We start from the raw sequence: 15,152 nt of genomic DNA, 5'->3' as shown, positions 1-15,152 counted from the left end.
GCCCCAAGAAGTTCAGCTCTTTTGCCTGTAAAAAAAAACATACAATACCCCCCCCCCCAACATTACAACCCACCACCCACATACCCCTAATCTAACCCAAACCCCCCTTAAATAAACCTAACACTAAGCCCCTGAAGATCTCCCTACCTTGAGTCGTCTTCACCCAGCCGAGCCAAATTCTTCATCCAAGTGGAGCAAGAAGAGGTCCTCCATCCGGTAGAAGTCTTCATCCAAGCAGGGCAGAAGAGGTCTTCCATCCGATTGAAGTCTTGATCCAAGCGGTATCTTCTATCGTCATCCATCCGGAGCGGAGCGGCAGCATCCTGAAGACCTCCGACGCGGAACATCCATCCTGGCTGACGACTGAACGACAGCCAATCAGAATCAAGTTCAATCCGATTGGCTGGATTGAACTTGATTCTGATTGGCTGATTCCATCAGCCAATCAGAATATTCCTACCTTAATTCCGATTGGCTGATAGAATCCTATCAGCCAATCGGAATTCGAGGGATGCCATCTTGGATGACGTCATTTAAAGGAACCGTCATTCGTCGTTCAGTCGTCGGCCAGGATTGATGTTCCGCGTCGGAGGTCTTCAGGATGCTGCCGCTCCGCTACGGATGGATGACGATAGAAGATCCCGCTTGGATGAAGACTTCAATCGGATGGAAGACCTCTTCTGCCCTGCTTGGATGAAGACTTCTACCGGATGGAGGACCTCTTCTTGCTCCGCTTGGATGAAGAATTTGGCTCGGCTGGGTGAAGACGACTCAAGGTAGGGAGATCTTCAGGGGCTAAGTGTTAGGTTTATTTAAGGGGGGTTTGGGTTAGATTAGGGGTATGTGGGTGGTGGGTTGTAATGTTGGGGGGGGGTATTGTATGTTTTTTTTTACAGGCAAAAGAGCTGAACTTCTTGGGGCATGCCCCGCAAAGGGCCCTGTTCAGGGCTGGTAAGGTAAAAGAGCTTTGAACTTTAGTAATTTAGAATAGGGTAGGGCATTTTTTTATTTTGGGGGGCTTTGTTATTTTATTAGGGGGCTTAGAGTAGGTGTAATTAGTTTAAAATTGTTGTAATATTTTTCTTATGTTTGTAAATATTTTTTTATTTTTTGTAACTTAGTTCTTTTTTATTTTTGTACTTTAGTTAGTTTATTTCATTGTAGTTATTTGTAGGTATTGTATTTAATTAATTTATTGATAGTGTAGTGTTAGGTTTAATTGTAACTTAGGGGGGTTTGGGTTAGATTAGGGGTATGTGGGTGGTTGGTTGTAATGTTGGGGGGGTATTGTATGTTTTTTTTTACAGGCAAAAGAGCTGAACTTCTTGGGGCATGCCCCGCAAAGGGCCCTGTTCAGGGCTGGTAAGGTAAAAGAGCTTTGAACTTTAGTCATTTAGAATAGGGTAGGGCATTTTTTTATTTTGGGGGGCTTTGTAATTTTATTAGGGGGCTTAGAGTAGGTGTAATTAGTTTAAAATTGTTGTAATATTTTTCTTATGTTTGTAAATATTTTTTTATTTTTTGTAACTTAGTTCTTTTTTATTTTTTGTACTTTAGTTAGTTTATTTCATTGTAGTTATTTGTAGGTATTGTATTTAATTAATTTATTGATAGTGTAGTGTTAGGTTTAATTGTAACTTAGGTTAGGATTTATTTTACAGGTAATTTTGTAATTATTTTAACTATTTATAAGTGTAAGGCTAGGGGTGTTTAGACTCGGGGTACATGTTAGAGTGTTAGGTGCAGACGTAGGAAGTGTTTCCCCATAGCAAACAATGGGGCTGCGTTAGGAGCTGAACGTGGCTTTTTTGCAGGTGTTAGGTTTTTTTTTCAGCTCAAACAGCCCCATTGTTTCCTATGGGGGAATCGTGCACGAGCACGTTTTTGAGGCTGGCCGCGTCCGTAAGCAACTCTGGTATCGAGAGTTGCAGTTGCGTTAAATATGCTCTACGCTCCTTTTTTGGAGCCTAACGCTGACATTCTGTGGACTCTCAATACCAGAGTTATTTTAAAGGTGCGGCCAGAAAAAAGCCAGCGTTAGCTACGCGGGTCCTTACCGACAAAACTCTAAATCTAGCCGTTAGTTTTGAATACCTTTTCAATAATGTTTCAACTAAAGGTGTTTAGGCTTCCATGATGAACATGGGTAACGTGTTGGACCAGGGGCGTGGAAGAACATGCGGTCATGAGGGTCAAGAGGTGTTCCCTAATACGTGAGTTCATGTCACGTGTAGTGAGACCTACGTACTGAAGTCTACATTGGTGAAAACTGATTAAATAAACAACAAAAGTCGATAGACAGTTGACACAATTTCTCGTCTTGAAGGTCTCACCAGTGACAAATGAAGTGAACTGCTTAGTTGCTTTGACGAATTCACAGAGTCTACATTTCTTATGACCACATTTGAAGGTCCCCGTACATGACAGCCAGGAGCTGGAAGAGGCGGTAGTTTTGGTTTTTAACTGGGTGGGAGCCAAAATGCCCCCTAAGGTCATACATTTTCTGGATGTAAACCTTAAGCCCTCCTCTACCAGTCCCATTAGCCCATCATCTGTGGCCAATAAGGGAAAGTGTTTGCGAAGAATTTTAATCATCTCAGTGTATTGTGCGCTAAACTCAGTGACAAAGGTGACCCCATTAAATTCTCTATTCCCTCAGCGTTTATGTGTATTGTTTAAGAGTTTGTCTCTGGATTCTGTTTCCACTGCTCTTCTAGCCCTATTGATAACCCTGAAGGGATATTTTCTATCTCTTAATCATTTTACTAAGAGGTCTGCCTCAAACTCCAACTCGGAATTATCAGTACAATTTCTTTTAAATCGAGTGAATTCACCGTTAGATAATACGTAAGAGGTATGTCTAGGGTGACAGCTTAAGGCGTGAAGCAGGGAATTACCCAAAATAGGTTTTCTATATACTTTAGATACAATCCTGCCCTCAGTTGAACCTGTCAGAGTGAAGTTTAGGTAATTGATATGTGCGGTACTGTACTCAAAGGTAAATCTCATACCAACTTGGTTCATGTTTAACAAATCAATAAAGGGTTGTATTTGGTCCTCAGGACCACTCCACACAAACAGCAGATCGTCTATATATCTTTTAAATTGCTGTATATATGGCTTGTAAAGGTTACTATCTCCAAAGATGTGGGCAAATTCCCACAAATCTAAGAACAGGTTTGCATAAGAGGGGGCGAATTTTGCCCCCATTGCCGTCTGACATCTCTGGAAATAGTGCGTATCTTGAAACTGGAAAAAATTGTATGTAAGGAAAAAAAAATAGTTACTTTAATGATATAAGATTGGAACCCTTCAGTATAATCAGTAAAATTGTTCAGGAAGAAGCATATTGCCTCAATTCCATTGTCATGGGGGATAGAGGAGTATAAGGACACAGCGTCCACTGTGAGCCATTTGTATCCCTCTTTCCATTTTTCATCATTAATAATATATAAAATATGTTTGGTATCTTTTACATATGATGGTAAGGCCATAACGATTGGTTGGAAAATTTAATCCAACCATTGCGAGAGATTGGCCATAAGAGAATCTACCCTACTGACTATTGGGTGGCCTTGCACATTTGAGGTAGATTTATGAACTTTCGGAAGGTGGTGGAACAGGGGTATCTTAGGATGGTCCACATTGAGATAATCCATAGTGGCTCTGTCTATATACCCCTGTTCCAACCCCTTATCCAAAATATGGCCAAGTTCTTCCTTAAACAATGTGGTTGATTTCCTATTCAGGACCAGATAATCATTTTTTTTAGATAGTTGTCTTAATGCTTCATCAATTTATTTGGATTTATTCATCACCACGGCTGTGCTTTGTCCGCAGATTTTATCACTAGGTCTGTATTGTCCTGTAAAGATTTTAATGCTTTCCTCTCTGTAAATGTTAAATTTTAACTAGTCTTATTTACATTATCTCTTAGAGCTACCAAGACCGTCTCTACCCTATTAAAGAATGTTTCAATCATATTACCTCTGCTTTGGATAGGCTAAAATCAGGATTTATCTTTGAAAGACTTACCCCTATTAGTATTGCCAGTAGTATCGTCCGCTGCTATTTGAAGCTATTGTAAAGAGATCAGATCACAGGTCTCACTGAAATTATCAGCATCTGGCATTACAGAACTGGCCCAAATGTCAGCCAAATCAAAGTCCATATGATGGCCCATGGGCGGCCCAGATTTGGTTTACAAACCAGGGCCACACATGGGCCAGAACTGGCCCAATTGGCAGCTGAACCAAAGCACATACATGGCCCTGCACTGAACTAGAACAGGTTTCAATATCATAATTCTTGTCTTAACCAGCCTGTAGCCAGAAAACTATCAGTCTGGTTAAAATGCTGAGCTATGAAAAACAGTTGGCTGCTGTTATTTATCCTTATCCATGTTGATTGTTCCCTACCGTTATTCATTTAGTGTCCTCTGGAGCTTGGGCATAGTTTTCCCAAAAGTAAGGAATGAAGTATTGGACTCTCCCTGCCTTATGGAAGGAAAACATAATTAATGTTTACCAGATACATTTCTTTCCTTCCTTTCCTTTCCTTCCTGGCAGGGAGAGTCCACGACCCTGCCTGTAATTTATTTATTTTTGATGGGCGGCTCCCTTTTTATATTATTTCTTCTGGCACCTTTTATACCCTGATGTTTCTCCTAATTTTCCTTGTTCCCTCGGCAGAATGACTAGGGGATAGGGGAAATGGGAGGGATAATTAAGCCTTCGGCTGGGGTGTCTGGTGGCCAGGTGTTGTATTCCCAACAGTATGGAATGAAGTTGTGTGCCAGGAAGGAAAGAAATGTATCTGGTAAGCATAAATTATGTTATTTATAAAACAACAAAAGAGATCTTTGCTTGATTAAGTATTCAGGGAATTTAGTGATTCCTGCTAGATGCGAACCCGCTCCCCCAAGAACAAAAACAAAAAACATTCTGTCTCACAACAATGAATTGCATTATTTGTGGTTATGTGAACCATTGTGTGTAATTCCTAATAGTGGTACTTGTCATTGGGTATGTCAATGGCTTTGTCAAATGCCTGGAAAAAAAAAGCTAGAATGGAGGGATGTGTTACCAAGGGTTACTTTGGGGGTATAAAAATGGGTTAAACTGAACTACAGTATATGGTTCCTGAGAGTTTGATGTTACGTATATTAGGACCAGATTGTCTCAAATAATTGTGAGGAATAAAACAGTGAAAACTGCCCCTTTTAAGATATTTTCTTTTTTATTCTCATAGTATATATCACTATTTGCCTTTTCTCTGTATTTTTTACCATATTTATTTACAAGGTCATTTTTGTAGCTTTGTGTTTTCTTTTCATTTTTTTAAATTTATTTATTTCATTTCACAGCATAGCCATTATTTCAGCGGCAGAACAATTTTCTTTATTTTACCCTTGAGCCAGAGACAGACGTTCTACTTAAATTTTATATGAAATGTATTGACATAATTCACTGTAACATGATACCGTTTTTATTTTACATTTTGCAACAAGCATTTCTTAACAGCTGTTATATACCCAATTAACTTTAGGTAACACAGCCAAAGTGTTCATTGAAGTACAGGATGAAAATGATCATGCGCCTGTCTTTTCAAAAAAGCTCTACCTAGGAGGAGTATCAGAAGATGAAAGAATGTTTGCTTCAGTGCTTAAAGTAAAGGTAATATTGAAAAAAAATGTATAATAACATGTAAAATATTGTAAATGTTATTTTTTTTTTTATTGCTATAATTCCGACCATTCAACAATACTGTTAAATATTATGTTGTCATTCTCTGTTGATGTTTCTTCAAACACTCCAATTCTATTAGCCTTTAATTTCAATTTTCTTCTGAGAAAACCGGATGCACAGCCAAATTACTGGATTGACGGATCCCATGGTCTTGCTTGTAAAGGGCAACTTAAATTAAGAATGCAGGCACTGTTAGTTGTTAGATTTTGTTTTAAAGGGACAGTAAACACTGTTTAAGATGTTACATAATCCTGCTCTATGTGTAGAATTATGTAACATGAAGACAGTCTTTCATAAAGCAGTTGACAGCTTTCTACCTAATGCAGAAGTGAGCTATATTTAATTGAATGGTGTGATCCGGATGGCTGTGATTATAAAACGCACCCGTGAGTCGGTTGTTGAAAAAGTCTTCTGCGCTGAATAGGATGGCTGTGCTTACAAGGTAAGACAGCTGGTGAACAAGGGTTCGGAGTAGCTTGAAACCCATAAGGCTATGCTTTCCAACACCACCAACACTAGATTTATTTAATTGGGTCTTGGAGATCCTTTGTATTTTAGTACATGCTTTTTTACTTTTTATCCTACTGATTTCCTTGAATCACTGCTTAGAAGAAGTGAGGAGTACTTGCAAAGAGACTAAGAGAAGGAGCCACATAGCATTATACTGTCAAAGTATGATGAGATGAATATAAATATGATGATCACACTCACATTCGGTGAAGCACTAAACAAGTGCTATTCAAGTGGCCCGGATCCTTAAGAGTCAACCGAATAACTCACCTTGTGTCTCAGGAATAAGGAACTCTGTCCAGTAATCACCCGCAGTGAATAAAACCAACAAGGCCCAAACCGATGATCTAGTGCTGCAACAGCTCCAAAAAGACTCAAGTAGTGTGCAAGTTAGTGTGAGTAAAAGTTTTTATTATACAAACACAAAGTATCCAGTTTTTATTATACAAACACAAAGTATCCAGCGATGCATTTCTCAGTAACAAACCGTTTCATAAGGCTGAACTTTGACAGTATTACGCTATTTGGCACCTTCTCCTATTCTCTTTATAGGATCCCTCGAGGTGGATGGGCTAACGCTTGAGATGAGCTGCCTGACTCTAATATCATACAGACTGTCATTTGTTTATTTGGATTTTCACTCTATATCAATATCACCTTTACCCATTTGTGATATATTTTTTTATATTGTGGTGAGCGCCCCTTTTATCACCTTGTGTTTCTGTATTGCATCTAGTGGTGTATTATTTGGGGAGCACTTGTGATTTAGCTGCCTAATTATGTATTTTACATTAGTTTAAAAAAAAAGGCTATCCTCATGTTACATAATTCTGTGCATAGTGAAGAATTATGTAACATCTTAGATATAAACTGTCCCTTTAAACAAAATCTTACACTTTTTAGTCAATTTATTGCATGTAAAAAAAATAGTTCTCAGCTGCTGATCATTTGTATATTGCCCCTGTATTTATGCCTAAAAGAAAATGATGGGATTGTGGAAGTCAGAACTAAACTGTCAAAATTAGTTCTTTGGTAGCTTTTTTTACTAGATAGCCTCAGATACGTGCATGTGCCTTTAGAAATTTATGGTCCTTATTCAAAATCAAGCAAAATAAAGAGGACAAGCCTGATATATATGTGACTCATCAGCCGATGCAGGAAATAGTGAACGAAAATAAATACCCGGTCGCAATATTTCACACTTCGGGTAATCGTAATGGATTAGAATGACATTCAAATAGCAAGAGAGAATACATACATGCTTGTATTCTTGCAGCAAATATTCCCATCTACTTGCTCGCCAACACCATTATATGTAATGAAGGAAATAAAGATAGACCGCAGTGCAGAAAAAAGTACTTGTATAAAGATAATGAATTTTTTTTTTTCGGTCTGATTACAGATTTAGGGCCGTTTACGAGTGGAGCGCTAAAAGTTATGCGCAAACGAAAGGGGTTTATTGCGTGTGTTTGCACGTGTCGGGTTTTCTGCCCATATTACAAGTTGAAAGTAAAAACGTGATCACTTGAGCGCAGTTGAAGTTAATGCTCGTCGGGCTATCTTGTCCTCAGAGCTCTGGCTAACTGTTTAGCGCAATAAAAAAAATGTCACAAAACACATCAAAAATAGAATACAAAGTACAGTTAAAGTCACAATAATGCTATCTAATAAAAATTATTTTAAAAAAAAATATTTCACAACAAAGTTAAAAGGGCTCAAAGATATGAGATCTCAGGTGATAGAAATAAAATAAAAAAGTAAAGGAAAGGGCTTTACACGTATATATAAAAATCTAAGTTAGAAGCCAAATAAAAAACACCACAGGGGCCTATTGATGGGCAATCATATTCTTGCAAAACCACGAATATATATATATATATATATATATATATATATATATATATATATAATTCCAGTCGAAAGCGCACTCCAAAGGTCTTTGCAAAATTTCACTTTAATGTGAATGTTTTTGAGTCGAAATGACTCGTCATCAGACAAGCAAACAGTTTACAGTTGCACTTACCACCACCAAAGCTTTAAACATTTCAGAAAAGGACGTCACGCTCTACACAGTAGACACTGGAGCAAAGTGCTGTTACTCCCCGCATTGTTGTTATTAGTATTTTTGTTTTTGTTTTAGGATTATTATGTCCACATTATGGGTGTTCTGTTCAGACTTAACGCTGACACGGATGATGACGCCCACTTTGGGGCGTGTCTACTGTGTAGAGCGTGACGTCCTGTTCTGAAATGTTTAAAGCTTTGGTGGTGGTAAGTGCAACTGTACACTGTTTGCTTGTCTGGTGATGACGAGTAAGTTCTACTGGAATTGTGATTGCTTTTTGCTGCACATTGTCCTTGATATATATATATATATATATATATATATATATATATATATATATATATATATAAATAATACATACAAATATAGATAAAGACACATACACAATTATATATATATATAAACTTTAGAGATGTACATGGAATAATGAGAAATTAACTGGGGATGAATACAAAGATTTTTTTTTCTATAGTAGGCTGTTGAATTAAGCTGGGTAAGTCTGCAACCTGGCTGCTATGTCAGCAGTTAGGAGGTTAACACAGCCTTCCAGCTTAGTTGCAGCACACATGCTGCAAAAAAAAAATGTTGGACTTGCAAGCACTGCAGTAAACTCTGTCACCTTTAATTTGTAGCTCCTAAGGGATAACGGCAGCCACTCTTGCATTCCTTCCCACCACAGAGCAATGATTTGTGACACTCCAGCACAGGAAGTTTCATACAACTGAACGTGGAACTTATTTTGCTTTTGAAGCATTGGAGTGGACAGCTTTCTCTAGTAGTATAGAAATTAATTGCCCCTGATACTCAGTGCTACTGTAGCTGGTGCAATGCCGTCCCTGCAGATGTGCAGCCAATCAGCCGCTAGCAGATGGTGTCAATCTACCTGATCGTATTTGATCGGGTTGATTTCTGTCCGCCGCCTCAGAGCAGGTGGACAAGTTATGAAGCAGCGGTCTTTATAAATTGACCCCAAAGGGAGTCACAAGAGAGTCAGAGTGGCACTAGGTAAAAAAATAACATACATACTTAGTTTTTATATAACTTCACAGTCACTCAGTGCGAGCAGTACATAAGGGGTAGCAGTGATATTATGATCTAGTAGTCACTGCCTTATAACTGACCCTGGCCAACCTTAGTATATAAATATTTATTGATAGCCTCAGCGATATTGAGTGAAGCTTACTAGTAAGGCTAAGTTTTTGAGTGGCAGTGTCTATCAAGGAAGGAGGATGTTAGTGTATGTTATGGCATGTGGTGGTAACTCTCTAAGTCAAAGCACCCTCCCTGCACTTGTACCTGCTGCTGCTGTACCCCAGTGCTGCACCCACCTCACATGAAGTTAACAACACAGGGCAAGATTACATATACGGCGCAGGCTTCAGTGCAAGCGCTGCAATCCACGCCACCGTAATTTCACCTCACACATCGGGGTATTACATATAGGGCGGCGGCAGTTCATAAAGTGCCGTAAGTCTGATAAACTAGCGATGTCCAGAAATGAGCGTAAATACAAATTTCTGGAGTCACCAGTGACGTACGGCACTTTAGAAACTGCCGGCGCCTAACAAAAGTAAAAAAGATATCAAATCTCCCGTAACAGTCTAACACGCCTCCCAAAAATAAGCCTGACACGTAAAAAAAAACTGTATCCGCCATCAAACCCACATCGGAACTAATAAAAATATTAACCCCTAAACCGAAATCCCCCCCCACAATACAATAAGCCTAAGTAATCTATTAACCCCTATATCCACCATCAAACCACCCACATCGCAAGTAATAACTAAAGTATTAACCCTTAAACCGCAAAAGCCCACAACACAAACTACCTATTAAAGTATTAACCAAACCGCCAAAGCCCATAACGCAAATAAATAATTAAATTACTAAGCCCCCTAACCTAACACCCATTAAATGAACCCAAATTACCTAAATTACCAAATACTAAAGTTACTATTAAAATAAAAAATAAAAATAAACTAACACTACTTTAAAAATGAAAAATAAACTAAGTATAAATTAAAGGGACAGTCTAGTCAAAATTAAAATTCTGGTGTAGACAGTCCCTTTAAGCTACAATTACAGAAAATAAAAAAATCTAAGATTACAGAAAATAAAAAACAAAATGACCAAATTGTAAAAAATTATACCTAATCCCTATGAAAATAACCCCCACCCCAAAATAAAAACACCCCTTACTCTAAGAATAAACTACCAGTAGCCCTTAAAATGAAAGTCAATCCTAGAGTTGTACAAATGCTAGGATTTACTATTGAAACAAATAAAGGGGACTTTAATTCATGAAGTATAAGATACTTTATGTAGAAAGCTCCTTTATTTGATTAAATCGATTGCCGTTTTTAGCTGCTACAGCAGCCCATGGCTAAAACATTTTTTTGCTAAGAGGTGACGTTTTCACCTCTTAGCTAATAGCCGTGCGGTAAATCCGGCTTGGCGCCCAAGGGAGCCGGATTTACTGCACGGCTATTGGCTAAGAGGAAAAAACGTCACCTCTTAGCAAAAAAAAATTAAGACGTGGGCTGCTGTACAAAGGTAAAAACGGCGATCGATTGAAACAAATAAAGGAGCTTTCTGCATTAAGTATCTTATAATTCATGAATGAAAGTCCCCTTTATTTGTTTCAATAGTCAATCTTTGCGTTTTACAAACACTAGGATTGACTTTCACTTTAAAAGGGCTTTTTAGTCTTCTTCCAAGCGGCGACCTCTTCTTCCAGGAACAATCCGGCGCGGAGTGGAGGGCAGAGTTGAAGATCAATGACCGCGGAGCAGAAGACTGGCAACCCTGGAACTGAAGACTGGCGAACGCGGAGCCATGGAGCGTGGAGGATCTTCTTTGTAAGATCGCCGCCGTACACCAGATAGTGAATTCAAGGAACACAATTAAAAATGCCGTCCCTTGAATTCCTATTGGCTGATTTGAATCTTCAAATTCAAATCGGCAGTGTTAGGTTTTTTTTTGTTTTTTTTTTAAATAGTAGCTTTAGTACTTTGTAATTTAGGTAATTTGGATTCATTTAATGGGTGTTAGGTTAGGGGGTGTTAGATTAGGGGGCTTAGTAATTTAATTATTTATTTGCATTGTGGGCTTTGGCGGTTTAGGGGTTAACACTTTAATAGGTAGTTTGGGTTGTGGTTTAATGGCGGATTAGAGGTTAATAGTTTTAATAGGTAGTTTGCAATGTTGGGGTTGGCGGATTTAGGGGTTAATAATTTAGTTATTACTTGCGGTGTGGGTTTGATGGCGAATATAGGGGTTAATAGTTTAATTAGGCATATTGCATTGTGGGGGGTTGTCGGTTTAGGGGTTAATACTTTTATTAGTTCCGATGTGGGTTTGATGGCGGATATAGGGGTTAATACACTTTATTAGTTATTGCGGTGGGGGGGATTGTGGTTGAAAGGTAGATAGATATTGCGTTAGGTGTTAGTTTATTTTTGCAGCAGTTTCCGGAGTTACGGTGTTTCCATACTCAGCGCAAGGCTTGCTGCAGCTGCCTTTTGTGGCGAGGTGAAAATGGAGTAAGATTTCTCAATTTTTGCCACGTAAGTCCTTGCTCTGAATATTGGATACCGAATTTGCAACTCAATCCCATGTTAGCTTATGGGAGTAAAAATTGTTGGCGATGGGTGAAATATACGCGTGTAACTTGTATGCTGCGCCGTATATATAATACCAAAATCACGGAAAAACCGGCATCACAGGCTTTTGCGGCCAACGCCACATATGTAATGGAGCTCGCAGTGAGTTGTTACAGACCGGCAAAATGAGAAGTGAGAAGAGTTGGTTCCAGCGCCGCATCTGCATGCCTCACTGTCTGTCACACGTAGCACCCGCCTCAATTTGAAATGCTAAATTTTTTAAAATAAAAAAACTATAATGCCCTCTATTTTGAGGGCATTTGAGGCACTTTTAGAAAATGAACCAGAGCTCTTATCTCTGGTTATTTTCCGAGCGCTAATTGCTACCGCGAGTTTGCAGTAGCAATAACTAGCCACTTGTAATGGCTGATGATTTATCATGAGCCCACAAACAAGCAAATTTTTCCATTTGCAGCACGCGATAATTTAGCGCTCCAGTTGTAATCTATCCTTGTGTTTAACGTCCCTTAAGGGGTTTGTCCTACGCCTGCAAGCAATGCATATTTTGGATAGTTTAAATTCTTTGAAAATATTTGTTTTGCATGCATGCATATCTTTTTCACCACTTTGAATAATTTCTGCAAGATAGATTTAAAAAACGCTTGTAATGTCCTTTTAAATTTTTTATTTTAAATGTTGACCTTTTGCAATGAAGTTTTGAATGACTTATTTATACTACGCATGTAACAAAAATATTAAAGTTCCCTTAATATTCAGCAACAACTTTGGTTCAACAGATAATTTAAATGACTTTATACTTGGAATAGAACTGCTAACATTTTTAAGCATGCATTTAATAGATATCTTTTTCTGTGTGTTGAAAACGAATATTCCAAACTGTACAAAATGTTCTTTGATTTTAAAGCCAGGTCATCTACAATACAACCTTCAGCTAATTTGCCAAATTTTGTATAGTTGCCTCCAGCAAATGGTTAAAGGTGAAGCCCTATTCAACCTCTGCTAAGAAACTCTTGAACCATTGAAAGTATAACATGTAATATTACCAGAGTTCAGGTCATAACCATGTACAATATTTAAGATATTTTAAATTCATAATGTATTTTTGGAGCTCTGTGTGAATATAAATTGCAAAAAGAGGTAGTGTTAAGAGTTCAGACAAGATAGAAAACTGAGTATCTTTACACTTAAAGGGATATAAAACCCAATTTGTTTTCCTTTCATGATTTAGATAGAGCATACAGTTTTTGACATCTTTCCAATTTACTTCTATTATTTAATTTGCTTCCTTCTCTTGTTATCCTCTGCTGAAAGGCTTATTTAGGAAAGCTCAAGAGCAGCAAAGAATCTAGGTACTAGCTGCTGATTGGTGGCTGCATGTTTATACCGATTGTCATTGGCTCAGTTCGAAACCAGTAGCACATTGCTGCTCCTTTAACTAATGATGCCAAGAGAATGAAGCACATTTGATAATAGAAGTAAAATGGAAAGTTGTTTAAAATTGTATGTTCTACCTAAATCAGGAAAGAAAGCGTTTGGGTTTCATGTCCCTTTAAACTCAAACATCCCCTTTACCACTGTCACAAATGCATAATATATATGTAAACAAGTTAAAGTATAAATGTTGCAAATTAAATATAGGTACAAAGCATATGCCTGAGGTATAACACTCATTTTTGAACCCTAGTTGACATTACTCATTACATAGCTCTTGCCTGTTTGACCATTTTGGGCTCCATGTACTAAGCAATGTAAGTTGCTCCAGACCCCTTGCATAGGTGGCAAGGAGAAATCACAGAGAGCCTGCTCACTCTCAGTGATTGACAGTGCCTTCTCTCACGCGATTGGTCACGAGAGAGAATAGGCTTTACACACTTGTTTGATTATTTGTAGTAGAAAGACTTTGCAATATACTTGTTTTATTTATTGTGTCTTTTCCCCCCTGTAATTTAAGAGAAAAGTAAGAGTTTTCTTATTCTGAAAACTGATGGTGCACATGACATGGCAGGCTTTACAAGCCTAACCCTGCTACATATATGTTCCAAATTGGTTTTAGCATAAAAGATAAGACAAGAATGAGAATTGGCTTCTCCAATGAAGGCAAGTGGTGGGTGGCGTTTGAATATAAAAAAATCAATTGTAGTGCACAATGTGATAATGCACTGCAAACATTTTCAAAATGACCCAGTATGTTATTTTATTGTAATTTATTGTAACTACAAGTTGTTTACTGTCCCTTTAATAATTTTAATACCTTTAACAACTGTTTAAAGCGATTTCATTAAAAAGTGACAGAGGAGGTTTTAAAGGGACATGAAACCCACATTTTTTTAGTTGTCAAATTTGTTTAGTTGTCTTGTTATCCCCCGTTGAAAAGAATGCCAAGATAGGCTCAGGAGCTGCTGATTGGTGGCTGCACAAATTTGCCTCATCTTATTGGCTCACCCAGAGTGTTAAGTAGCTCCCATTAGTGTATTGTTGCTTTTCAACAAAGAATACCAAGAGAATGAAGCAATTTAGATAATAGAAGTAAATTGGAGAGTTGTTTAAAATTGTATTCTCTATCTGAACCAAGAAAGAAAAAACAGGGTTTTTTTAAACGGACACTCAATCAAAATTAAACTTTCATTATTCAGATAAAACATGCTATTTTAAACAACTTTCTAATTTACTTCCATTAAGTAAATGTGCACAGTCTTTATATATTTAAACGTTTTGAGTCACCAGCTCCTACTGAGCATGTGCAAGAATAAGTGTGTAATGCATGCATTTGTGAATGGTTGATGGCTGTCACATGGTACGTGTATGCATTTGTGATTGGCTGGTGGCTGTCACATGGTACAGGGGGAGTGGAAAAAGACATAACTTTTAAAATTGTCAGAAAAAAAATCTACTACTCATTTGAAGTTCTCAATAAGTGCTATTGCATTGTCTTATTATCTTGCATATGTTGATTATGCTAATCTACTGTGTTGACTGGTCCTTTAATGTCCCAGTAAAGGACTTAGTGAAATGATAAGATAAAAGGGAATAGCTGCGTGATAGCTATAGAAGGAGAGTTAAAGGGGTTAAAGAGGCATTCTAAGCTTTATATTCTAAGAGCATATGATTTTTGCTTTACTGACCCTATCTTAATATGTGTTTAACCCCCACAAAAGAGTTAAAGGGACAGTCTACTCCAGAATTTGTATTGTTTAAATAGATAGATAA

General features: G+C 37.8%; 1 protein-coding gene across 1 annotated transcript in view; it reads left to right on the top strand.

Annotated features, from left to right (window-relative positions):
- The window catches only part of PCDH15 (protocadherin related 15), a 1,588,775-nt gene that overhangs the window by 1,343,476 nt on the left and 230,147 nt on the right, over window positions 1-15,152 (top strand). Inside the window, exon 24 of the mRNA XM_053692906.1 lies at window positions 5,548-5,675. Within this exon, the coding sequence (XP_053548881.1) occupies window positions 5,548-5,675 (128 nt within the window). The remainder of the gene's footprint in view (window positions 1-5,547; window positions 5,676-15,152) is intronic.

Source organism: Bombina bombina, chromosome 9 (assembly GCF_027579735.1).
Source record: "Bombina bombina isolate aBomBom1 chromosome 9, aBomBom1.pri, whole genome shotgun sequence".
Taxonomy (NCBI): domain Eukaryota; kingdom Metazoa; phylum Chordata; class Amphibia; order Anura; family Bombinatoridae; genus Bombina; species Bombina bombina.
This window is presented reverse-complemented; position numbering and strand designations above follow the sequence as displayed.